Source organism: Taudactylus pleione, unplaced genomic scaffold (genome assembly GCF_031769625.1).
Source record: "Taudactylus pleione unplaced genomic scaffold, aTauple2 ptg000572l, whole genome shotgun sequence".
Lineage (NCBI taxonomy): Eukaryota > Metazoa > Chordata > Amphibia > Anura > Myobatrachidae > Taudactylus > Taudactylus pleione.
In genome coordinates, this window is record NW_028284974.1 from 205115 (window position 1) to 233059 (window position 27945).

The following is a 27945-nucleotide window of genomic DNA, read 5'->3' on the forward strand; positions in this document are numbered from 1 at the left end:
CTACTAATTTAATAACCACTAACTAGTCAGTAATCATATTATTAGTTTAAATGGATTGTAGTAACATAAGCTGTTTGATCGATTGCCTAGTCACTCATTCCAGAGGCCGCAGAGAGAAGAGGGAAAGCACTTGCTCTCCTCCTCTCCTCTAATGTGCTGCAAAGCACTAACATGAGACAGATATTAGATAACATGTAAATTACACATTTAAGGGATTTTGATAAAAAACTAAATGTTTAATTTATGGGGCATTTTCATTTATATGGAAAGATTAACGATAAAGACTATCTGAACAAAATACTCTGCTTTCAATCCCCCATGTATATTCCCTTTAAAGATTCTGAAGATGAATTACAGTAGAATGAGAGTCAGGCATATACTTCTCTATATATTACAGCTATTCAGGTATGTAGCCCAGCTCCTATTATACACGTCGTCCTCATTAACCAGCTCACATTACATACTATCCACTAGGCAGATGCTGTGACCTAATTAACTGTAGATCACCAACAAGCCCGCTGCCTTATGAATAAGTAAGCAGTCTCTGCAGAGTGTCTGTAATCTGTCAGGCACAGCGCAGTGAAATGTTCTACGGAGAGCTCACACTTCATGTTCAGAACGTAGTCATAGGCAAATATATTCCATGGCCTGAAATAACTAATACACTGATTTTATTTCTTCTAGGCCAATAACCCAACATTTCATCCCGTTAATAACGACCTCGGTCCATATTACTTCACAGTGACAGCGAAGCCGCATGTGCAATTTATGTATAATTCAGATTTTGATGCCATGTTTCTCTGGTTGGGAATGTACTATGTCACAAAACTGGATGTACAAAGTTCATTTCATATACAGTAGATTGGACATTTATCACCTCACCACCAGGAGATCCAATGGGTCTACTGCAGAGAACTTAGAGGCACGAATCGGGCAGCAAATAGTGTCCAGCCCTGTCCTCGGCCACTTCACTAGGGTACAGAGTGGGATGGAGGAGGGTGGCCTGCACTTCGGGAACTTGGGGAGTCTCGCGGACATTCTGTTAGAGTAGGCAAGTATGAAACAGATAAAGGAGGGAACTCAATGATCTCACACCCGCATGAGAGAAGGGCGAGTTACTGTTGCGACGGTGTGTAAATAGTGGCAACGGCCTCTCGCGGCTTGTACTCACACCTTTTTGTTCAGTGCCAGCAAAAAAAAAATCTGCGAGTCCAGAGGTACCGGAAGACCAGAATATAGCCGCACTTAAGGCCGTATTGAATTAGCGTTGTTTTTTTTTCACCCAAGATTTGAGCGTTCATTTTTTGCCAAAGTACGCAATTTACGATTTTTTTGGGGGGTAATATATCATATGGGGGGGTGTCCAAAGGGTTCTGAAAAAATCCCCACATTTAGCCAAAAATAGGGATTTTGTTTTTTTTTTCTCCTGATCTGGGATGGAGAAAACTTTTTTCCAGGTTTTTTCTCCATATTCGCCTGTTTGCCGTTTTCGCCTGTTTTTTGGCCAAAATGTTGCCTTTTTTTGGCGAAAAAAATATCCGTTTTCGCCAATGGCGGAAAAAACAGCCGATTTCGCCACTAATTGAATACGGCCCTTACTCTCGGGTGTGCTTTACCACAAAATCTTCCGACTCCAATGTGAATGGAGACTGTGCTGTTGTCACTATTTAGATTATTAGATTAGCTGCATCATACACAAAATTCCATGCAGAATTGATGTTTTCTGTATCGGATTGTTGCCTTTTAAGACACAGATATGCTGGAAGGAATTTCTGATCTATGATGAATCTTTAATAAATACTGTTTTTTTAAGAAATATCATAGACTCAGCAATTGAGCCAACCAACTCCAGAAAGGACTTTGGGCCTGATTCAGACCTGCTCGCAAGCGCACAGTGCTCGCAAGCGGGTCGATGGTCCCCCACTGCACATGCGCGAGACCCGGCCAGCGACAGGCTCTCCGTCGTTATGGGTCTCGCACCAAAGCGGGGCAGCTCCGTTTTGGATGCGGGCAGGGGGGTGGCTGGCCAAACGGAGGCGTTCCCGAAGGAACGCCTGCCATTTGGGGGCGGTCCCACTGACATCACTCACGAGTGATGTCAGTGGGTGAGCTTCCGGCTCTATTAGAGCCGAAAGCTCACTGGGGCTTGCGGGAACGAGACCCTACCACAAGGATCTCGTCACAAGCCCCAATGGTCGTGACCATCGCGACCATCACCTGCCCGCTCGCTAAAGCTGTGGGTGGTCACCCACAGCTTAGCGAGCGGCCAGGACGCCGTCTTTAAAAAAAAACAGGGACGCCCTGATTCAGAGAGAGCGCTCTCAAAGAGCGTCCGGCTCTGAATCAGGCCCTTTGTCCACATTGGATCCTGTTGAAGAGGAACTGGATTCCTCTTCTCCTTTCAAGGCAGCAAACACCACCAATTGCCTGGGTTTACTTCCCCAAATGGTTTGGGTGCTGGTACTTAGGGCCTGATTCAGACCCGTTCGCTATATGCGTGCGCTCGCAGGCCCAATGTTCTGCGTACGCGAATGCGCACGCTTCGTTCTGCGCGTGCGAGACCTACTCACTGTGATAGCATACCGCTCGCTCGCCCCGCAAAGACAGCCCAGTGTAATGAGTGACAGGAGTGGTAACAGGGGCTGTCCTGTAATAACAGGGGGTTGGAAATGCAAACGCAGGCGTGCCTGAGTGTTTCAACGCCGTTTCAGAGGTGTGCATAATTAACAGGCAACGTCATGGTACACGTCACTTGGCTTTTTTTTACACTGAAATCCTTGCAGTACTTGCGGTAGGGTAAGGCTACCACAAGCGCTGCGTTCGCATCCGATGGTCCTCGATGTACCAATGTGTTAATACACTTCCTGGAGATGACGTGTGCCAGTGGGTGTCTCTACATACGCTAAGGGGTGTCTGCATACGCAGAGCGATCGCTCGCACAGCCAAAGTGGGTGTGCATTTGCCTTGGCGAGCGATCGCATTCCATGACGTCAATTTGGAAAATTTGCATACGCTCAATGCGACCGTACGCATCTAGCGACCGGGTCTGAATCAGGCCCTTAATCCCTAAACTCATGCAGGAAATGTGCCAACACGAAGCTCACTTATTGGACTGGACGAATGTCTCCAGTATTGAAGAATGAATGCGGTAGGTGCTTTGACAGACGCATCTATTTAAATACCCCCCTGTGACATGGCTCATACAGTAGGGACACAGGGTATGACCAGCTCCTTGGCCTGACAGTATAAAGGGTAGACCATAGTCTGACTACGTATATCTACGATCAGGTAGATGACATCAGAAGGAGCAAACTTATACGGCGTAGTGGGCAATGAATAAAGGTAATATAGAATAATATTTTGTTTGAGTTCATAACATTTAATTAACTGATAAAAAAAAGCAAAAATGTTGAATAAAAAGGTAGATAGTGGAGTCACTAGCGCACATTCAGCACAATGTCGCTTAGGTATGTAAATAAAAAGATAATCATTTATAGGGGGGATACTTCAAACCCTCTAAAGAAGATGTGGAGAAGCTACCCATAGCAACCAATCAGATTATAGCTGTCAATGTACTAGAGCACAGGTTCTCAAACTCGGTCCTCAGGACCCCAAACAGTGCATGTTTTCCATGTCCCCACACTGAATCAAGTGAAATAGTTAGCTCCACCTGTGGACCTTTTAAAATGTGTCATTGAGTAATGATTACACCTGTGTACCTGCTAGGTGACCTGCAAAACGTGAACTGTGTGGGGTCCTGAGGACAGAGTTTGAGAACCACTGTACTAGATAAATGAGAGCTAGAAGCTGATTGGTTGCTTTTGGGCAACTTCTCCATTTGTCCATTTCAGAAGGTTTGATACACCCCCCTCCCATAGTGTAAAAGGTGTACAAGGACAATTCATGTAACGATTATGAATAAATGTAATTGGATATAGGCAATTTCCGATTGTTACCATTACTTAGACCAGGGGTATTCAACCCGGGGCCGCGGGTGGCCCGCTGAACTCTGTCGGGTGGCCCGCCGACCGGGGGAGCTGTCGGGCGGCCAGCCAATAGGCTCCATTTGCCTGGCGCCCGCTGAGATTTTGTTACCATCGGGCGCCCGGCTCCCTACCTGCACCGCACAGCCAGCCGGAGGCTGAAGCTCACTGCTGAGCTCTGGTTCCTGCAGTGTGTGCAGTGCACTATGGGAGAGACGTCCCATAGTTCAGACAGAAGAGAAGCCGGGAGCGGGGTTTAAGGTAAGTAGTAGTATTATTTTTTTGGCAAGCTGTTTCACTACTGGGGGCACTACTACTAGGGGACATTTCAATTAGGGGCACTACTACTAGGGGGCATTTCTATTAGGGGCAATAGTACTAGGGGGCATTACTATTAGGGGCACTAGTACTGGGGGCATAACTACTGGGGGCACTAATACTAGGGGGCATTCCTATTAGGGGCACTACTACTAGGAGGCATTTCTATTAGGGGCACTAGTACTGGGGACATTACTACTGGAGGCACTAATAATGGGGCACCACTAATGGGGGTTGCATAAGGGGCACCACTCCTGGGGGCACTACCACTACTGGCAACACTGCATAAGGGGCATTACCACTGTGGACTCCACATAAGGGGCAGCACTACTGGGGGCACTGAATAAGAAGTACTACCACTACTGGTGGCACTACATAAGAGACATTACCACTGTGGGCACTGCATAATGGGCAGCACTACTGGGGTCACTGCATAAGGGGCATTGCATAAGGGGCACCACTACAGTGGGCATTGCATTAGGGGCACTACTGCTGTGGGCATTATGTGTTATGGGCACTACTCCTATGGGCATTGTATAAGGGGCACTACTACTATGGGCATTGTGTATAAGGGGAACAAATGTGGGCATTGTGTAAAAGGGGTATTGCTGTGTGTCATACATGAATAAGGGACACAACTATGTGGTGTAATGTGAATTGGTTGCATCAAGATTGTGCTACTGCGTGGCGTATAGCTTAGTGGCCCTCGGGCTACGTTGGCCCACACTGTGTAAAAAGTTGAAGACCTCTAACTTAGATATTCAGCTTTTCCCTCGGCTTTTAATTCTCCTCACTATATTTCTTTACTTAATTTTCATTTACATTATCGTATACACATATATTAACTGACAATAAAACAGCTGACATGTAAAGGCTGAAATAATGTTACTATCACTGTAGAATATCCCACCACACGCATTCATATACATTACATGCACGGCTTCTAGTCTTCATTCTAGCACAATGCACCTGTCACAACTTGTGCAGTTCCTCTTTTCTGCCTGGAGTGTCGCTGTCTGCTCTCATGCTTCTAGCACACTCTGGTCTATATCTCAGCAGTTTGCTGCATTATGTGAGTGTGCTAGAAGCACCAGAGCAGAGAGCGGACACCCAAGGCAGGCAAAAGTAACTGCATGGGCTGTGAGAGGTGCAGGGTGCTAGAATGAACACTAAACGGCTTCATCAGCCTTCTACACTATTCTCTCACATCTGTTACTTTTCCAATAATTCTTTACATTATTCTTTTTCCCATTCCCATTTGAAGTCCATTATTACTTGTTTCACTGCTATTTAAGTTATTTTACATTTCTCCTTTTAATTTTTTCATAATTTTATAAGAGTATTAATCAATACTAGGGAATCCCTTTAGTTATGTAGGATATCATGGATATTAGTTACTGAGGATATTATGGAGATAATGAGTCTTTAAATTGATGATGATGATGATGATTTATTCTTAGATTTTGGTATTAGCTACTTTTTTATTCCTTTCAGCCTCACCTGACAGGATTGACCATCCTCCGATGTTCCGATGTCTCACCCTCTGTTTCTGGCACTCGCTGTGCTGCTTACGGCTCGCTTGCTTCTCTCTTAGTGGCTCTTGCCAGTTCTCTTGTTAGAATAGCAGATCTCATGTTATGGTGCGTACACACGGAAAGATATATCGTAATGATATGGAGGATAACAATATCATTCAACGATATATCGTTCATATCATCCCACGACCAATGATGCTCGCTCCCGCTGGACGATAACAATATCGTCCATTGGGCATGCATGCAAGCCAATCTGGACGATTTTGTTCATTTTCCACAAGGTTTTGCAATCGTTGGTAGTTTATCTTTGGTGTGTGAACAATATCGTTCATCCAGCACACCAGGAATTTAGGGAGAGATCTGATTTGAGGGCTCTCTCCCTCTGTCCCATGATTGGGATGAAGGGAAGGGAATGGGATTGGCAGGGGTACACTGCATGGGATACCCCCCTGACACCTGACCATTCCCTCTGTGACGTGGAAGCGTGATCGCACATGTCCTGGTGTACAGAGGAAACAATTTGGGAGTTATACAGAGATACTTCTATCAGTGGAGTCTATTAGGCCCAAATTTATTATCACATGTGTTCACCCTTTATTTTATAGGATGAAAATGAACAGACATAATATATCCTCGACTAGACTGGGAAAACAGTCACTGTGACCGGCTAATCTGAAGATCAGCAGAGCAGAGAGCTAATTAAGATATTGTTATCTAGAAGAAATGTAAGGTAAATTGGCAGCAAGACGTGCAATGTTTATCGAAGTTTAAATAATAAAACATGTATTAATTGTACATTGCCTTTAGTATGCGAACAGGGTAGGGACCAGGTGTTGAGAAATGATAACAGGCGACGAGGATGTGAAATACATAAATTTATGTAACTAATGAAGGAGAGGACGTTTACTAAATCCCATAATTTCGTACTGCAACTATTTATGGCTATGTACAAATTTGAATTAGTCTTACAGAGCAAACACAGAGACTGATCTCACTCCTCTTTATACATGGAGACGGGTACAGTGCACGCAAAAGGGGATCATTTAGAAGTGGATATAAGTCAATTTGTTTTCTGTAAGATCTGCATTCCCGTCTGGTCTGGTATTATAATGTACAATGATGATGACTATAAGTATCATTATCTAGTTGCCTGTGTATTAACGCCTCCAGCTTATAGCCATTCAGTCATTAGCGTGTTGGCAATATTATATCACATTGCGACTGTCTAGTCGCATTATGTAGCATTTCCAAAATGCAGAAGAAGCCAGTATTTACCCTGCATGCCAACAATAAAAAAATAAATGTGTTTACACCCTTTGCATTGCAACATGGTTTGTTCCAGAAACAAAGTTACTTGTTCTTTTTGCTTTTCTCCTAGTGCTGAATACACACTTGTCGATATATCGCTCGTCCGACGGACGATATATCGCTAGTGCATGATTGACGTATGTGTCGTCCACAGACATACGTCGACTTCGTTCACAATCATATCAGGTCAGCCCTGCAGCACAGCCGGTGCCTATACTTAATGCAGACATATCAGTACATCTGTATGTGTGTATGTGCAACCCGCTGACCGCCTACTGGCCGATGTGACCGCCGATACTGACATCACAACTGGCGGGCAAAATTAAATGCCCGCCCAGTTGTGATGTCTGGCCAGACATATTGAGCGGCCGATTGGTAAGTTTATATAGCTTACCAAATTGGCCACTCGGTCCGCACAACGGCCACTCGATCCGCACAACGGCCAGTCGGCCGCTGGGACGGGTGTGTACCCAGATTAACTCCAAAACAGCCCTACAGTGTAGTGCGACTTTAGTAAATGTAATTGTTATATCTAAGTGTACATCTGTCACATATGTTACTGTTTTATAGCTGGATGCAGAGTAGATTGCACATAAATACACTGTTTTGTTACATGCAGTCTCTTCCTGGGCACAAACACACAGCAAATGGGAAATAGAGAGCATAATATATTCTCTTCCCTTCTGTTCCCGCATCTCTCCATAAAAATCAATGATCTCTATGTGAACATCTGTCTCAGCTTCATCAGAAGATGGAACGGAGCAGAGACGGGTATGAAGACGTCCGTGTTCACAAGCCTGAAAGCATATGTCACCTGTTCATTTCCTACGCACTTAGTGTAATGGAGAGAATGAAGCTCAAGTTGTTTAATACTAGTACTCAAACCGTGTCAATTATTCCTATGGGGAAGTTTATAAACTGAACTTACTTTGTGTTTTTTTATAAAAAAAACACAAATTTCTGTGCCAGGAATCCTAAGCTAATATTAAGCTTCCCAGTGGAGCCCATCAGTGAAATGTCATAACATTTGCTTAACACTATGTTATTGCAAGAGACTGATATGACATTTAGCGAGTTGCGCTTTCTATTTTTTGCAGGATTATTTTTTGTATAAAACTGTATTCAGGAAAAGTAAATGACTAACAAGATTGTAAATGACCGACATCTTCTGCTTAAATATATACATATTTTATTGCAATAGGTCAGTTACCGTCTGCAAATTGCTATGCACCTAATTGACGAGGCTACATACCTGAAAGACTGTAGGCCTGATTCATAGATGGCCACGGGGAAGCAGTTATGCAATACCGTCCAACTAAATGCAAATGCAGCAGGAGGTGACTGTAGGAAACAGACACCTGCTGCGTGCATCTGCCATCCGAGTGCAGCGTTTGTAGATGCTGCCTCGATCATTATCGCGAACGTTGGTCTCAATGGTTGCTGCTTTGGCCAGGTTGCGTAAGATGAAACTTAGTCAGCCCGGTCGTCGGATGACCGGGCTCCCTGTGCTTGGCGCCTCTACAAAACAGCAAAGGAGCTAAGGGGGGACTGTAAATGATCACGCAGGACCCATTCTGCACATTAATCGGAGCTGTACATAAACCCTCTTAATCAGGCCCTGTGTCATAAAGTGATTATCTCTATTCATCATATCATCTAGTAGCTCTATGGGAGCGATTCAATTCAGCGCGAGTTGAATAGCGCCGGGAAGTTAGTCCCAGAGTTATTCAATTCAGCACGCTGTTTAGTCCGACTATTACGAGTTATGTCGGAGTATTCCAGTTCTCGCGACTTAACATGGGTGTTTAGTCGTGAGAACCGGTTTTCTCCGACTAAAGTGCCGGTCGCCAAGCTGCTAGAGCCGTACTAAGCTGGAAAACAGCCTCGCGGCCGGCACTTTAGTCAGATTTCTCCTGGCACCCTCAGGAGGGTACGAGAAGAAATCATTTAGTCGATTTGAATAGCTCCGGGACCAACTTCCTGGCGCTATTCAACTCGCGATGAGTTTAATCACCCCCTATGTTCGCTCTGTTAAGGGTAAACCATATAATGCTCAGAATGGCTTTAGCTGTCCACTCCTAAGGGGGGAATTGAATTCTGCACAATGTGGGCATGGCTGTGATGCCTGGCCGAGACAGTTACGGTAGTGCTGGGGTGCGAGGGAAAAACTGCAATGCCAGTGGTCACAATGCCCTAAGACCTGATGCTCAAAGAGTACATTATTTATTTTTGTATATAACTTTTTCTCTTACAATTGACACTATTAGGGGTAAATTTACTAACATTCGATTTTGCATTTTGAGTGATTTGGCATTCGATTTGCATTCGATTTTGCAGTTGGGTTTACTAAAGGCCAAATCGAATTTAAAACCAAATTTTTCTCAAATCGCACTCAAACTGAACATCGGAAAAACATTGGTACTTTTACATAGACCAAAACAGAAATTCCCTATTCACTTTGAAATCGAACACTAAATCGAACAACAAATCAAACTTTAAATCGCAAAATTAATAGACCTGCTTCATGCTTTAGATTTGAGCATGAGCAGGTCGGATTGACACAGATACATGCATACATCAGTGAGATGCATGCATGTATCTTACTGTAAAACGCTTAGAAAGAGTTATTTTCTGAAAAAAAAGTTGTGGGGTCCTCCCCTAAAACAGAACCAGCCCCGGACTTATCATAACCAGTCCTGGTTGTTTAAGTACAGAGAAAACAATACGTAGGGTTCCACTGTACTTAATACAACCAGCACTGGGCTCTGGGAACCAGTCCAGGTTCTGGATTTGACCCCCTATTGTTCCTCAGCACACTGAATTGTACCTGCAACAATACATGAAGACTATATGGTGATAGAAATTCAGAGATACTAGTTGCATGCATTTGCAAATCCATGGGAATAATTAATAAGTGTTGAAAAAGGGTTAAAATATATGTGAAAAAATTACATGAATAAAAAACAAACATAAAAGGTGATATGAAAAGTGACTAAGGGCCTGATTCAGACCCACTCGCGAGCGGCTGTCCGCTCGCAAGTGGGTCGATGTTATGGACTGAGCATGCGCACGACGGAGGGAGCTCCGTCGTGCGCATGCGCCAGACGCGACGAGCGAAGGAAAGTCCTTCGCTCGTTGTGTCCGATCAAAGGGGGCGTGCTGTCAATGTTGATTGACAGCACGCCCCCTTTGGTGGGCGTGCTGGGGGCGTGCCTCCCTGACGGGGGCGTTCCCACGGGAACACCACCCGTCAAAAGCCGGCCCACTGACATCACTAGTGATGTCAGTGGGAGTGATTTTGGCTCTGATAGAGCCAAAATCACTCCGGAGCTTGCGGTTGAAAACCTCAACCGCAGGCTCCGGCTCGCAAATTCGATGGTCGCGATGGTCTCGACCATCGCGACCATCACAATGCACGCTCGTATAGCCTGTGGGTGGTGACCCACAGCTATACGAGCGTCCAGGAGGACGCTCCATGAAAATGGAGCCCGGCCCTCATTCAGAGCGTGCGCTCTGCTCAGAGCGTACGGCTCTGAATGAGGGCCTATGTGTTTTAAGTGGTTATGCCCTGAAGAGGCCCAGTCAGAGTAACCCCGGGGGCCCTACTCCCATACATGTGTGTGTGCATGTGTTTACATGAGTGAGTGCGTGCATGTTTAATAAAATTATACTGTGTACGGTGTGTTTGTCTTTTTTTTTTTTAATATTGCTTTTGCAGTGGACCTACAGGTACCAGCAGGCCCGTAATGCCCCGCATGCTGGTACTTGTGGTCTTCCAAGTACCAGCATGCGGGGGAGGCTTGCTGGGACCTGCAGTTCCACAGCAAAAGACAATATTTAAAACTATATAAAATGCACTACATTTACACTATCAACCCGTCACCCACCGCCCAGGGGTGGTGGGGGTAGCACCTGGATATCAGCCTAGGTTAGGGGTGCCCTTGAGAGGGAGACCCCTTCATTGTGGGGTGCCCAACTCCCTAGGGATCCCTGGCCTGGGCTGACTAGCGGTCAGGGCTGATGCTGCGGCTGGGGGGCCCGGTGATAGGCTGTGGCATCAGTCCCCCGCTAGAAAGAGTCCGGCGCTGGTTCTGGATCTTACAGGGGAACCTTTTCCCTGTAAATCCAGAACCAGGACTGCCCAGTGCTGGTTGTATTAAGGGCCTAATTCAGACCCGCTTGCGAGCACTGAGCGCTCCCAAGCTGGTCGATGTTAGCCCAGTGCGCATGCGCACGACGGAGGCGCTCCATTGTGCGCATGCGCGAGACCTGGATAGCGACGGGCAAGCCGTCGCTATGGGTCTCGCTACAAAGGGGGCGTGCTGTCGATGGTGAGTGACAGCACGCCCCCTTTGGTGGGCGTGCCGGGAGCGTGGCTGCCCAGACGGAGGCGTTCCCATGGGAACGCCTACCGTCTGGGGCCGGCCCCACTGACATCACAAGTGATGTCAGTGGGAGTGCTCTCTGCTCTGATAGAGCCGAAAGCACTCCAGGGTTTGCGGCAACGAGACCCTACCACAAGGTCTCGTCGCAAGCCCGATGACCATCGCGACCATCTTTTTGACCGCTCGCTATAACTGTGGGTGGGCAACCACAGCTATGCGAGCGGCCAAGAGGCCGCTCTAAAAAAAAGATAAGGAGGGCACTGATTCAGAGCGAGCGCTCTGAAACAGCGTCTGGCTCTGGATCAGGCCCTAAGTACAGTGGAACCCTACATATTTTTTTCCCTGTACTTAAACAACCAGGACTGGCTATGAAAAGTCCGGGACTGGTTCTGTTTTGGGGGAGGACCCCACATCTCACTATTGTATGCATGAATCTGTGTGAAAACTAACTGTTCATGCTGAAAGTGAAAGCATGAAGCAGTTCGATTCAGTCAGGGATTTGCAGTTCGGTTTGAAGTGGGATTTGCTGCACGATTTGTACATGAACATGCCAAATCAAACAGCAAATCACTGTTCCAAACCGAACCAAATCGAATCCGATTAAAGAAATGCTTCTCAAATCGAATGTTAGTACTGTAAATGAGGGATTTCAACTTTCGATTTGAGTCAGTTTGAGGTGAGCCAAATCGAACTACAAAACGAAAGTCAAATGGAATGTTAGTAAATTTACCCCTTAGTTTTTCAAAACAATTATTTAATGAATCTTCGCAATAAATAAGAATATAACTGAGAAGTTTCATAATCAATCTCCAAAAATCCATCTAGAACCCCAAAGAATCTACATTGTTTTATTTATGAGAATCAGCCTATGCCCCTTGGGAAGTACATGTGATTCTGGAGCCAGTGTTCCTCTGGGCAGTACATGTGAATCTGGAGCCTGTGGACCTCATTCAGAGGCGGTCGTTAGTTGCAAGCGGTCGCACTGAATCAGGGCGGCCGCTTGCATCCTGAACGGCCGTCTTCTTGTCAATCGTTAAGCTGTGGGTTACCACCCACAGCTTAACGAACGACCAGGTTGATGGTCGCGATGGTGATCACCATCGCGACCATCAGGGCTTACGACCAGACCCTAAGGTTGGGTTTGGGCACTCGTAAGCCCCATGGAGCTTTCTGCTCTGATGGAGCAGGAAGCTCCCCACTGACATCACTGATGATGTCAGTGCGGCCGTCCACAAAATGGTAGGCGTTCGTTAAGGAACGCCTCCGTTTTGGAAACCACCACCCCGGCCCGCCTACCAAACGGGGCAAGCTGTCGATCAACATCGACAGCCACCCCTTTGGTAACGAGCACCGGAGCAACAGAGTTTCTCTGTCGCTCAGGGGCTTGCGCACGCGCAGTGCGGCCGCTGCGCGTGTGCAGGACTAACCATCGAGTCGGTTACGACGCATCGGCGCTTGCGACCGACTCTGGATAAGGTCCCGTGTCCCTCTGGGCAGTATATGTGATTCTGGAGCTTCAATAAATAAAATAAATAGATGCACATGATCTAGGATATGGGTTCGTCTTTGGAAAGAGAAAGACATAGAAGAACTCCAAAGTGTTCAAAAAGGGAGCAAAGGGTAACTTCATCAATAAAGTGAATAAAAGGGCTAACTTATAAAGATCAGGTTACTTTTGGGAAACGGCAAATTATAGGTTAACGAATTTATATAAGAGGTCAATACAAAAATTTGTCTCATAAAGTTTGCCTGAACAACATATAGAGGACAAGGGTCCAATAATTGCTAAATGAAGAAAGAAGGTTTCAACATCGGAATAAGATGGGGTTTTCTACTGTAAGGGCAGTTACGCTGTGGAATTCTTTACCTCCTAAGGTGGCGATTGCCATCACCATTGCCAGAATTTAAAAATCAAATTGGAAGCCGTACTGGAGGTTACTGTTTCAGGGAAACATGGAGCAATACATGGGTGACAGCAATTTTAGAAAAGCTGGCTGAATTGTCAGTTTGTGTAGAACTTTCTCTGGCAAGATCACTCTATCAAGCATGCTCTCCGAAACATTTGAACTATTGTGGCACCACACAAACATCCCCTAATGTTCAGTAAATCTACAGTGGGTGCAATGCCGAACATTTGGAATAGTACACCCATAGGGTTATTCACCAACATCAGCAATAGGCTTATATCTGTCTGTCGACAGTGAGACAATGAAAGAGACTGCCTGAATGGTTACTGAAGTTCGCGCAAAGCTGCAAAACTGAACAAAAGTTCAGTCTTTCCATCCCCCAATTAGTCTTACCTGGGGGCAATAAGTACCCTCAAAGACATAGGAGGGTGATTCATTTACATATCCTGGCCCCTACCACTAATGGCAGCCAGGAGAACGCTTGGTCAGATAGTAGTCAGGCGGTATTAATGACCAAATTTTTGCACTGCTGTCCTTACACACACAGTTAACACATTGGGCGGTATTCAATTGTTGTGCCCCTGTACGCTCCTGACAGGAGCTATTCAATTGTTTATACTGTCGGGCGCGATCAGCTGCCAGCGCACGACTTCAGCGCGCAGCACCAGGGGGGTGCGAGCTGCAATGGGCGAAAAGTGACATGTTTGAGCACCCAAACATAACTCTTCGCGATCGTGCCCAGCACTTTGGTCGGGGGTAGCTGTTTTACGCAGCTAAACCCAACCACTTTGGGCGCGATCAGTGCGAAAAACAGCAACAATTGAATAGCGCCCCGCGATCTCCCGTCACTTTAGATGGGAGATCGGGGGCGCTATAACAATTGATTACCGCCCATTGACTTCAGTGTTACATTGTACATGTAACCATTCTGCAAAACAGACAGTCCACAATATTTATTGGCCCTAAACAGTTTTTGATTCCAGTGCAATTTTTGATCATGGCCTCCTTAATATGTACCACACCCCCACTTCCACCTGTTGATGGCCCCCGAGTCCAACACATTAGCAGAGTTTCATGGATAACTTTACTCTCAGGTTCAGCCGGTGGTATAAAATTCTAAAATTAAATAGTCATGAAAAATTCCCCTCTTATTATTAAATTGATTTATTTCAAACTTGTCTGGACAGATTCCCCACTCAAAAGTTCCAAAATCAAAATTCACCATGCCGATATCTCCCTTTTGTAAGTTTTATGAGTTACCACTTCTTGAAAAAAGGGGTTACAAATGCAGGCTTCGTTAAACCTTAAATCAACTGATGTCAGTATATATTATATTATAATTTAATGTGTTTCTGTGGAAGCGCTTTAGAGATAAAATATTCTATTTTGATTATATCTAGTTTGGATATCAGAGCTGTGCACTCGTTGCTGGTTTTCAAAAAGACTCTGTGCCTTGCAGATTGCACGCAGAAAACCCGATGATAAGGAAGCAGAGGAAAAATATAATGGAAGTCGCTACGTGTGGCAGCTTTTTAAGCACATTATTTTTAATGCATATACACTATGGTATTTCCCTACCGATAGTTGAAGCCATAGAAATCAGCATTTAACCCCACAAAACACTAATAAAACTGAGAAGAAGAACATATGGTAAATAGCTGCTGTTTGCTGCTAACTGGGAGCTGCATTTCCTACAGGTCCAACGTAGACTGTCTATAGGTGACATAGTGTTCATTCTAGCACCCTGCACCTGTCACAACCTGTGCAGTTCCTCTTTCCTGCCTGGGGTGTCACTCTCTGCTCTGGTGCTTCTAGCACACTCTGGTCTGTACCTCAGGCATAATAGAGGGCCTGCACAGGTTTTGAAATGTGCCGGGTGCTAGAATGAACACTATTTCAGACAGGCGTGCAAGAAATGGGCTGATGCAAAATAAGAGGCGGCATAATCTATATATAATATATATAATTTCGATCCCACACATTCTGAAAACGTAATTTACCATAGCCATAGTGGAGTTGATTCACAGTTGGACGCAAGCCGTCGCACTTGCATCTGCATTGAGTGAGTGGAACTAAATGCGTATATTCGTTTGTATGCCCATTTGCACGCATCTATGTGACTGAACCCAGCACACCCCACAGACACATTGCCACGTCCTCGCCATGCCCTCAGTACACAGTAGCCTATGTGCAATCGTCCTATTGCCTCGTAGTGGCCACCATTAAGATGCAATTGGAGATGCCACCGAGTTGTTTACAACTCCTAATAGCCCATGAATGCATACACTCGGCTACAACGTATACGGGGTGCAAACATTCAGTGCAAAAAAAGATCCGTCAGACTTGCGTGCAAATCTGCATCAGCCCCAATGTGAGCACTGTCAGGCCACATGGAAAATGCCTATTCTGAAAAGAGCAAAAGAACACACTGATCCACCAGCTACTGTAGTTCCTCCAATGGGGAGATGCGAAGTCGGCACATGCCGCCATCGTGACTCACTAACTACGTACTTCCTGCATGAACAGACATATCTGAGGTCTAAGACTACTGCGGGCCCGGATTTCTGAAGGAGCATACATTTATATAATATTAGTGCCCTCTTTATTGTAGCAGCTTTTCTCCCAACAATTCCTAATTGCTAAAGACAGATACTAATATCCCTTTCAGACATACGACCCAGGAAATTTCCTGCTCAGACCCGGGAATTTCTCCTGTGAAAAATCCCGGGTATTTGCTCGAGACCCCCCCTTTCACACTACAGCGTCTACCCGGGAAATTCCCAGGTAGGCCCCTTTCAGACCATAAGCCGGGTTTTTCATATTACCTGCCTCTCCTCTGCAGTCTGCCCCTCCTAAACTATCCCCTCTACGGCTGCCGCTGATGATGTCATCAAAGTGCAGCAGGCAGTCGGCCAATCAAATTGCAGCATTTTTTTTTTTAATTGTATTATTAAATTATTTGTTTTATTGTCCTGGTGGTCCAGCAGGATGCGGGTGGCCCGCTATGGCTGAGAACAGTCGGCGGTCTCCAGCTCAGGCGGGTGTCCCCATCGTCCGGCTGGGGTCAAGTGTCGCTAACTCGATCTACAGCGACACAGCCACCGGCGCGGGGGGATGGTGAGCGGCAGTGCTGAGCGTCCTATAGGACGCTCTGTGCTGCCAACACAATGTAAAAGCTGTTTGGTGCAGCCCAGGATTAGTAAATTCCCAGGTAAAACCATTCAGACACAAGCAGGGTAATTTCCAAAGAATTAAGTCCCGGGAAATTCCCTGGCCGATTGATGGGTCGGCTACCCGGGAACATGTTCCCGGGTAGGTACCTTTCAGACATATGCAGCAACCTGGGAATTTGGCTGAGGCAGGCCATATTCCCGGGATTCTCGGTATGTATGAAAGGGGTATTAGGGGCATATTTATGAAAGGGCAAAACACCTTACTGCCAGTGAAAAGAAGATTTTTTTTCCTGCGAACAGGGCTCATTTTTGCTTTGTCTGCTGAATCAAAGGGGTTAGTGCCGGCTATATCATTAATTGCTGAAGTAGGATGGCGTATTTTGCAGGCACCACTGTGATACCTGCATAGATGTTTTCAAATAAATTGTATCTATTGATTATCTGTTTACTTGCAGCAATAAGGGATTTTCAATCATCATTATAAGCGGCGACAAGGAAAGCGTAAAACACTAAACTAAAGGGAACATGTATGAAACCTTTGCAAGAGATAAAGTGAAGAAGCAACAAATCAGCATCTAGCTATCATTTATCTAGCACAGTCTATGAAATGATAATTTGAAGCTGGTTGGTTGCTATGGGCAGCTGTTCCATGTTAGCTTTCTTGAAGGTTTGATACATTTCCCCCTATAAGCCTGGTGACCAGGACACCCTGCCAGCCCAACACTCTCAAAAAAATTTTCCAACTCTGATGGGTGCTTTTCCAATTTTTGAGGTCCCGTCTCTGTGCTTGGAGCAAGTACTGGGTTAGGGAGGAGTGGGTCATGCAATCTAAAAGATCTTCTGTACCTGCACTAAGATGTGCTGAGTGTGGATTCATGGCCCCTTGGCCCACCCTGGGAAGGAAGTTATCTCTGCTCAACACTTTTAAATGACTGCAGCTTATGATTGGTCCTCCAGCTCACACCCACAGTGCAGCATCACACAGCTTTGGTTTTCTGCCGAATGTGAAAAGAACCTTGAAGCCCTGAGAATGTACCTATAAAAGCAGCAGCTATCAGGCCTCTGGTGAATGGCACCCTCGGAAGAGCACAGTTTGCAAGCTAACCGATGGTAAACAATCAATTTTTACTTGCATTCATAGACACACTCTCACATTGGCACTCTTTTGCCTATAAATAAGGTTAGCAATAACATACACTGCTAAAAACCACAGAGCACTACACACTCACATCATGCAAAATGTCTGCTATTTTAGAGTCAAACACTTTCGAGTAAATACAGACCAGGGGTTCCCAACTACAGTCCTCAAGTATCCCGAACAGTTCATGTTTTGTGGAATTGTCTCTGCATGATTAAAGAAATCCACAAAACATGGCCTGTTGAGGATTCTTGAGGGAGCCACTGATATAGACTGATACATTAGACTGGGGATGTGGTATATTTTGTTCACAATTATCATGTCAACATGGTTGTGGACCACGTAGACATTCATCATGTCAATACTGATGAAATGTTCACATGATTAGCATATAGACAAAACGTTCCTGGTGGTCTAGTTGTGATTTACCTGGTACAGAAGGTCTGACGGCTCCAGCGCTGTCTTCTGGGTCCGGCCGTGACATCAGGATGACTTCCGGTAGATCCTTAGTTGCTTATGGTCGTAAGTACAACTAACCCTAGCCCCTTACCCTAATCTCCCCTGCTGTAGCCTAACCCTAACCATCCCCTGCCATAACCTAACCTTAACCTCCCCTCCTGCAGCCTAACCCTAACCTCCCCTGCCATAAACTAACCTTAACCTCCCCTCCTGCAGCCTAACCCTAACCTCCCCTGCCATAGCCTAACCCTAACCTCCCCTGCCATAGCCTAACCCTACCCTCCCATAGCCTAACCCTAACCTCCCCTGCCACAAACTAACCTTAACTTCTCTTCCCGTAGCCTAACCCTAACCTCCCCTGCCATAGCCTAACCCTAACCTCCCATAGCCTACACTTAACTTCCTCTACTATACCGTAACCTCCCCTGCCATAACCTAACCTTAACTTCCCCTTCCGTAGCCTAATCCTAACCTCCCCTGCCTTAAACTAACCCTAACCTCCCCTCCCGTAGCCTAAATCTAAACTCCCCTGCCATACCCTAACCCTCCCCTCCCGCAACCTAACCCTTATCTCCCCTCCTGCAGCCTAAACCTAACCCTCCTCTGCCATAGTCTAACCCTAAACTCCCCTGCCATAGCCTAACCTTAACCTTCCCTCCTGTAGCCTAAACATTACCTCCCATAGCCTACCCCAAACCTTCCCTAATATAGCCTAACAGTAACCCTCCCCTCCCATAGCCTAACCCTAACCTCCCCTGCCACAGCCTAACCCTAACCTCCCCTGCCATAGCCTAGCCTCCCCTGCCATAGCCTAACCCTAACCTCCCATGCCATAACCTAACTCTAACCTCTCTTCCCTTGGCCTAACCCTAACCTCCACTGCCATAAGCTAACACTAACCCTCCCCTCCCGCAATCTAACCCTAACCCTCCTGTAGCCTACCGCTAACCTCCCCTAATATAGCCTAACCCTCCCCTCCCATAGCCTAACCGTCCCCTCCCGCACTCTAACCCTACCTCTCCTGCCATGGCCTAACCCTCCTGTAGCCTAACCCTAACCTCCCCTGCCATAGCCTAACCCTCACCTTCCGAACCCTAACCCTCACCTCCCGCAACCTAAACCTCCTCTTCTGCAGCCTAACCCTAACCCTCCCCTCCCACACCCTAACCTCCAATAGTCTAACCTAACCTCCCCTCCCATAGCCTACCCTAACTTCCCCTCGCGTAGCCTAATCCTAACCTTGCCTCCCGAAGCCTAACCCTAACCTCCTCTCCCGCCACCTAACCCTAACTTTCCCTCCTGCAGCCTAACTCTCCCATCTCGCAGCCTAACCCTATCCTCCCTCCCATAGCCTAACCCTCCCCTCCCGCAGCCTAACCCTAACCCTTCCCTCCCATAGCCTAACCCTAACCTCCTGCAACCTAACTATCCTCTCCTGCAGCCTAACCCTCCTCTCCCACAGCCTAACCCTATCCCTCCCTTCCCGCACCCTAACCTCAAATAGCCTAACCCTAACCCTCCCCTCCCGCAGCCTAACCCTCCCCTCCCGTAGCCTAAACCTAACCCCTCCTCCCACAGCCTGACCCTCCTCTCCAGTAGCCTAACCCTTCCCTCCAATAGCCTTACCTTCCCCTCCCGCAGCCTAACCCTAACCCTCACCTCCCACAACCTAACCCTAACCCTCCTTTCCCACAGGCTAACCCTCCCCTCCCGCACCCTAACCTCCAGCAGCCTAACCCTTACCCCCCCCCGGAGCCTAACCCTAACCTCCCCTTCAATAGCCTAACCCTAACCTCCCCTCTCATAGCCTAACCTTAACCTTCCCTCCCGTAGCCTAACCCTAACCTTGCCTCAAGCAACCTACCCCTAACCTCCTCTCCCACAGCCAAATTCTAAGTTCCCCTCCAGCAGCCTAACCCTAACCCCCCTCCCATAGCCTAACCCTCCCCTCCTGCAGCCTAACCCTAACCCTCACCTCCCGCAACCTAACCCTCCTCTTCTGCAGCCTAACCCTAACCCTCCCCTCCCGCACCCTAACCTCCAGTAGCCTAACCCTTACCTCCCCTCCAGAAGCCTAACCCTAACCTCCCCACCAATAGCCTAACGCTAACCTCCCCTCTCATAGCCTAACCCTAACCTCCCCTCCAATAGCCTAACCCTAACTTCCCCTCCAGCAGCCTTAACTCTAAACCTCCTCTCCCATAGCCTAACCCTAACCCTCCCCTCCGACAGCCTAACCCTAACCTCACCTCTCGCAGCCTAACCCTTACCCTCCCCTCCAGTAGCCTAACCCTAACCTCCTCTCACGCAGCCTAACCCTAACTTCACCTCCTGCAGCCTAACCCTCCCCTCCAGTAGCCTAACCCTAACCTCCTCTCCCGTAGCCTAACCCTAACCCTCCCCTCCAGTAGCCTAACCCTCCTTTCCTGCAGCCTAACCCTAACGCTCCCCTCTAGTAGCCTAGCCCTCCTCTCCTGCAGCCTAACCCTAACCCTCACCTCCTGCAACCTATCCCTCCTCTCCCACAGCCTAACCCTAACCCTCCTCTCCCATAGCCTAACCCTAACCTCCCCTCCAAGGTTAAACCCAAACTGGCAAGGTTAAACTGAAAACAAGCACCATATACAGAATGCCAGCTCCCTCATTCATCCTCCGGCTGGATCACACCAGTTCCACTGAATGCCTCAGAAAAGCCGACCATTCAGTGGGGAGCAGTGACGCGTTCCTTTAAATTTCTAAATGTGGTTTATTTATGACTACATTATATTAAACATAAGCCCCCCCACCAACCCCCAAAAAAGTATAGACAAACTCTGAGAACTGTGGGGCATTTTGGAATAGCAAAACAAACTTTATCCTTGTGCATATCGTTTGGAGCTGAAGTAGCGTATAAAGAAGTGAACAGATGATCCAGGTGCAACGAGGACTGCCAACGGTATAAGCATGCACAGGTATCCCAATGCATCTCATTGCAGGAGGAACAGAGCTGTGAACACTTCACTAATTGGTGCTAATACACAAATCTAGTATAAAAATAAATAAAGTGATACCAAAAAAAACAAACAGAGACACTTAAGGTGGGTACACACTCAAAAAGATATATATGCACATCGAGTGATCTGCAGATATATCTGTAGATGATGGTCGTTCAGATATATTGGCAGCACAGCCGTTGCGATATGTCTGTAAACCAGGTTGTTTACAGACATATCGCTGGTACACACTGGCCGACGGGCACCAGATATATTGGCCGATCAATTGATCGGCCAATATTTCTGTCAATGTGTACCCAGCTTTATGAAACTGGATGTAGTCAGAATTCCGGCTCCAGAATCCCAACCGCTGACATCCCAACGGTTAGTATTAGGGTTAGGGTTATTGTTTTGTTACGGGGAGTAATGGTTAGGCTGCAGGGGAAGGGAGGGTTAGGCTGAGGTTAGGTGGGTTAGGGTACTTACCTGCATACATTATGATTCTGACTGTCGGGATGCTGCTCTGTACCCAAATCTTATGAAACCTGTGCTAGAACTTAATGAAGGAGACATCCACCCGCGGCATGAACGGTGTTAAATGATTAATAAATACCAATCTGCACCAGATAAGCAATATCAATCTTTACTAATTAGATATATCAAATTATTTTTTAACATCGGAAGCCAAAATATTTTCCTTTTTTTTTTTCTTTTCTTCCATTTTTAAGGAATACCCTTCACTCCCCCTCCGCTTTCGTACTCTACCTGTCAATAAGTAATCAGTCCTGGCTTCCTACAGCTGGAGCATGCAAATGATCAGTCTTATCAGGACTGGTACTTCCTTCTGAAGGCTGTTAAGCCGACCAGATGAAATGATTAATCAGGGACATACGTTGAAAAAAACAAGCAGACAGCAAAAAAATCAATGCGATTGTAATGCAATTGCTTGGCAGAAGCATGCCTAAACTCTTTCATGATCTCTATGTGGTTCTTGGCAGGTACCTCTGAATATTTGGTATGTGTCTAGCAAGATCATAAACAGTACAAAAGTTTAAAAGGAACGTCACATGAATGATTAAAACTCAGGCATATAATATCGTTGCTTAGTTGCTAAACCACTGATGCATAGTAATTGATAAAAATACATAAATACTACTTCCGAGCCTCCATTCATTACTCTGGGATGTAGTCGGCATACCTGAAAACACACCGGCACCGGATTCCCATCAGCAGGCAGAATCCCAACGTTAAGTATTAGGGTTAGGTTTAGAGTTAGGGATTAGGGTTAGGCACCAGGGGGACAGTTATGCTATGGGAGGGGAGGGTTAGGGTCAGGCTGCAGGGTAGGGACTGTTAGGGATAGGCTGTGGGAGGGTTAGAGTTAGGTTTAGAGTTAGGGTCAGGCACCAGGGGGACAGTTATGCTACGGGAGGGGAGGGTTAGGGTCAGGCTGCAGGATAGGGACTGTTAGGGATAGGCTGCGGGATGGTTAGGGATTAGGGTCAGGCACCAGGGGGACAGTTATGCTACGGGAGGGGAGGGTTAGGGTCAGGCTGCAGGATAGGGACTGTTAGGGATAGGCTGCGGGATGGTTAGGGATTAGGGTCAGGCACCAGCGGGACAGTTATGCTACGGGAGGGGAGGGTTAGGGTCAGGCCGCAGGGTAAGGAGTGTTAGGGATAGGCTGCGGGAGGGTTAGGGTTAGGTTTAGAGTTAGGGGTTAGGGTCAGGTACCAGGGGGACAGTTATGCTACGGGAGGGGAGGGTTAGGGTCAGGCTGCAGGGTAGGGACTGTTACGGATAGGCTGCGGGAGGGTTAGGTTTAGAGTTAGGGGTTAGGGTTAGGCACCAGGGGGACAGTTATGCTACAGGAGGGGAGGGTTAGGGTCAGGCTGCAGGTTAGGGACTGTTAGGGACTGTTCACAATGATGAACCCGCAGGATTACTATGGCGACAACACCTCATCAGTAGGGTAAAACTAACCTGTCTCATGACGGTCTAAACCCAGCTCACGTTCCCTATTAGTGGGTGAACAATCCAACGCTTGGTGAATTCTGCTTCACAATGATGAACCCGCTGCAGGAGGGTTAGGTTGCAGGAAAGGAGTTGTTGATAAGGGTAGGGTAAGGGGAAGGGTTAGGATAGCTTGTTGGGACTAAATAACGTTATCTAAATACAACAGATATAGTATCAATAAAAATCATCAATGAAATTGATAACTAATTTAGAAGGAGCGCTAAATAGGATGATATAGTATTTATTCAATAAAATAGCACACACAGTAAGCTATACCAAATACGGTAAGCATTATATAAAAAAAAAGTTATAGAAACAAGCCGTCAAAAACATATCACACAGTATAATTTGTTTGGGATATTACCCCTGCAATAGGTATCCACAAACAAGAACAATCAAAAACACATGGAGAATAGTCTATCAATATTCTGACACACAGACAAAATAGTTCAACCAGGTTAATTCTTGAAGTATTTGTTGCTTAAAGAGATCGATATAATTGTCTTTTAAGTTACAGTGTCCCGTTCATGGACCGCTGCAGTGTGTCCTGAAAAAAATTTGACCTGGATAGAACTAATTAATCTGAATGGTTACAAACTTTTGGGAGCCAAAGCTTATTCGGTATAGTAGTTTTCATTCTAGCACCCTGCACCTGTCACAACACGTGCAGTTCCTCTTTCCTACCTGGGGTGTCGCTCTCTGCTCTGGTGGTGTTTCTAGCTCACTCTGGTCTCTATTTCAGCAGTTTGTTGCATCAGCTGAGTGTGCTAGAAGCACCAGAGCAGAGAGCGACACATGAGTACCTTCCCAATTAAATAAATACAGTTGCTTCCAAGATGGCCGACTTCAAGATAGCCTCCATACCGGTGACATACCGTAAATAAGTTCCCCTCCCATATCATATGTGTAGACACTGGATTAATATTTCTGGACTCATTTCCTTGTTATAAGAGTGCTCCTAGTGTTCACTGACCTAGAAAGGGGCACACCTGCGAGTGGCAAAGGCGTGCACGCCCAAAAAGAAGCTGTGGCCCCAATAAAAGGGGTGTGCCTTAAGACAAGCCTCTTTTTCACCAATCTTGGGGGCGTGCCCGGCACTTACGGACATGCCGGGTTGCCCCAGAATTCTCCTGTGTCAGTGAATAGATGCCGGGGTGCATGTGCCTGGTATCTAATCACGGCGGTGATCGCGGCACCGCTATTTTTCCTATCCATGGGGACGACACCCGGCAGGTTGTTTCAGCGGGAATGCTAGTTTCCACACTTGAAGACCACCCTGTATTTAGATAACGTTATTTAGTCCCAACATGGTTTTTGTCTGGAGGCAACTGAATTAGCCCCATATAGAAGCTGCCATATTAGGGTGCTTTAATTGATGCATTAGATAGATAGATAGATAGATAGATAGATAGATAGATAGATAGATAGATAGATAGATAGATAGATAGATAGATAGATAGATAGATACAAGTGGTTGCGCCCGAATTAATACTTATCTGCATGCGTCAGGATTTCCACTGTCGTGATTACGCTGCCAGGATTCAGGCTGCCGGGATCGCATAGATAACCCACTATATATCAAGGCTTTAGCAATTCAGACCAGCTTGCATTTATTATGTGGATTACTGGGAACCAGTGATAGAACTGAGATATGAGGCACTGATGACATGAAGACTACATTCTGGAGAATATTCAGTAGGACCTCCAGACTGTGCGGGTGATGGCTACACTAGCATTGCTAGGAAATAATAAAGTAGGGCGACTTTTGGCAAAACATGGGGTGCCTAGGGACACTTGCAGGGGGGCCTCTGGTTGGTGGTCCAGCACGAAATCAATTAGTTATGGTCAATGTAATGTAAATTTGTGGACACACAGAAGCTCAAACCTGTCCACCACCACATAACTGAGCCTAAGGATGACAGGTCACTACAATTTACTTCATTGTACTACTTTACTACATCTTTTTCTGAATTTCTCAATAACAAACATTTGGCTTAGGGGTGCTGTGAAAACAATGCTGATACTCTAGGGCGCCTTGAATCAAAAAAGTTTGGGAACCTATGGGCTACAGTGTAGCTGGTGGTGACAATAGGAAATCACTGCATGATCATCTCACATGGACTGTTCTGTAATTGCAGATAGATGAATGAACGAGGCAGTCTGTGGCGCTGACCGTAAGTCCATTTGCGGAGTACATCCTGCGTGTTTTCGCACAGCGCTTGTTGGGGAACCAGGCCTATGCACTACGGGCGATGCAGAGTCCTATGCAAACCAAACACATCTCCAGTAGTGAGTGAGGGGACGCAGCTGGGCTGTAACTAGGCACTGTCACGTCGGCTGCGTTCAGAGAGGTCGTGTTATGGGAAGAGCAGGCTATTGTGCAGACATGTAAATGCGCCTGTTGGTCGGAGCTCTTGCTCAGGGGATACAATGGGACTGATGCAGGCGCGCACACTGATAATAAGGACAGTATCAAGCCAAGTGTACGAATAGGTTTGGTCTGGACGCACAAGTGCATACAACTCATCATACAGGCAAAGATAAACATTAGTTTGTGAACACAATTGCCCTTAAAGCTGTTCTCTACCATAAGATAAATTGTAATGTTTTGCAGGAATATGAATCCTGCAACTTTTACTAAGAGCACCACTTCATCCCTCTGACATCATTATCATCCCTCTGACATCCCCGCTTCATCCCCCTGACATCACCGCTTCATCCCTCTGACATCATTATCATCCCTCCTACATCAACGTTTCATACCTCGGACATCATTATCATCCCTCCTACATCACCGCTTCATACCTCTGACATCATTATCATCCCTCCTACATCACCGCTTCATCCCGCTGACATCATTATCATCCCTCCTACATCACCGCTTCATCCCGCTGACATCATTATCATCCCTCTGACATCACCACTTCATCCCTCTGACATCACCACTTCATCCCTCTGACATCATTATCATCCCTCTGACATCACCGCTTCATCCCTCTGACATCACCGCTTCATACCTGACATCATTATCATCCCTCCTACATCACCGCTTCATCCCTCTGACATCATTATCATCCCTCTGACATCACCACTTCATCCCTCTGACATCACCGCTTCATCCCTCTGACATCATTATCATCCCTCTGACATCATTATCATCCCTCTGACATCATCACTTCATCCATCTGACATCATTATCCTCCCTCTGACATCACCGCTTCATCCCTCTGACATCATTATCATCCCTCTGACATCATTATCATCCCTCCTACATCACCGCTTCATCCTGCTGACATCATTATCATCTCTCTGACATCATTATCATCCCTCTGACATTACCGCTTCATCCCTCTGACATCATTATCATACAGGCAAAGTTGTTTGTGCGCACTGGATACAACTGTGAGCTACACTGTGGATAACCTGGACTAGCAAACCAGGAACAACTTGTAACCCTACTGTACATGAGACTGAGTTTAATTATACTCCAGATTTCTACCAAATGTACTTTATTAAAAAGATTAGTCATGTTCACTTTGTCATATATATATATATATATATATATATATATATATATATATATATATATATATATATATAGTACTCTCTATGCTATAGATACATATACCGCTGCCGTTAAACAATCTGCGACATGCACAAAACACACACTATCTGGAAATCTACATGTATATGTCTATATAAATGGCACTAGTGTGCACATCACATACTGTATATATAGTTCTATATATTAGTATATATACTACACTAGTGTGTAAAGCATCTATATATATGACACTAGTGTGTACAGCATATATATATATATATATATATATATATATATATATATATATTATAACACATACATGAGTCCGGGTACACTTACCTCCTTGGTGCTCAGGTTGCCCCGCACATATTTGGCTGCACAGATCCGCAGGGAGCCGAGGAGGAGCAGGAACAGCCCGGGGCCCGCTGGGGGCCCCATCACCGGAACCTGCGGTCGGGGGAGATTTGCCCGGCAGGCTGAGACACAGCAGCACCGGGGTGAGGGTTCCGGGGTGAACCGGCACCGGGAATCCGGAGACCGATGCACAGGCGGATACAGCAGCCACCGGGGCTGTGGTCACTGCTGCAGACCTGGCGCCGAGATAGGGACAGCAGCAACTCCGAGACGCAGCATCACCGGGAAGGCGGTACCGGGAGAACCGAGCAGAGCGCAAGCACAGGACACGGGGGCGAGCACTGCGGAGACATCGGATACAGGAGGGGATCTGTATCATCCGTGTGTGTATAATATCTGTGTGTGAATACAGAGGGGGTGTGTGTGTATAGGGGGGATCTGTATCTGTGTGTAATTGTATAAAGTGGGGGGATCAGTATCTGTGTATATACAGAGGGGGGCTCTGTATCATCTGTGTGTATATACAAAGGGGGGTCTGTATCATCTGTGTGTATATAAAGAGGGGGGGGTCTGTATCATCTGTGTGTATATGCAGAGGGGGATCTGTAACATCTGTGTGTATATGCAGAGGGGGGATCTGTATCATCTGTGTATATACAGAGGGGGGGATCTGTGTGTATATACAGAGGGGGGATCTGTGTCTGTGTGTATATAAACTAGAGGGGGGGATCTGTGTCTGTGTGTATATACAGAGGGGGGATCTGTCTCTGTGTGTCTATACAGAGGGGGGATCTGTATCATGTGTGTGTATATACAGAGGGGGATCTGTATAATCTGTGTGTATATACAGAGG

General features: G+C 46.3%; 1 protein-coding gene across 1 annotated transcript in view; it reads right to left on the bottom strand.

The window, feature by feature from the left end:
• The window catches only part of TMEM145 (transmembrane protein 145), a 104358-nt gene extending 76916 nt beyond the window's left edge, over nt 1-27442 (bottom strand). Inside the window, exon 1 of the mRNA XM_088453160.1 lies at nt 27078-27442. Within this exon, the coding sequence (XP_088309286.1) occupies nt 27078-27176 (99 nt within the window). The 5' untranslated portion in view covers nt 27177-27442. The remainder of the gene's footprint in view (nt 1-27077) is intronic.
• Between the last annotated feature and the right edge of the window lie 503 nt (nt 27443-27945).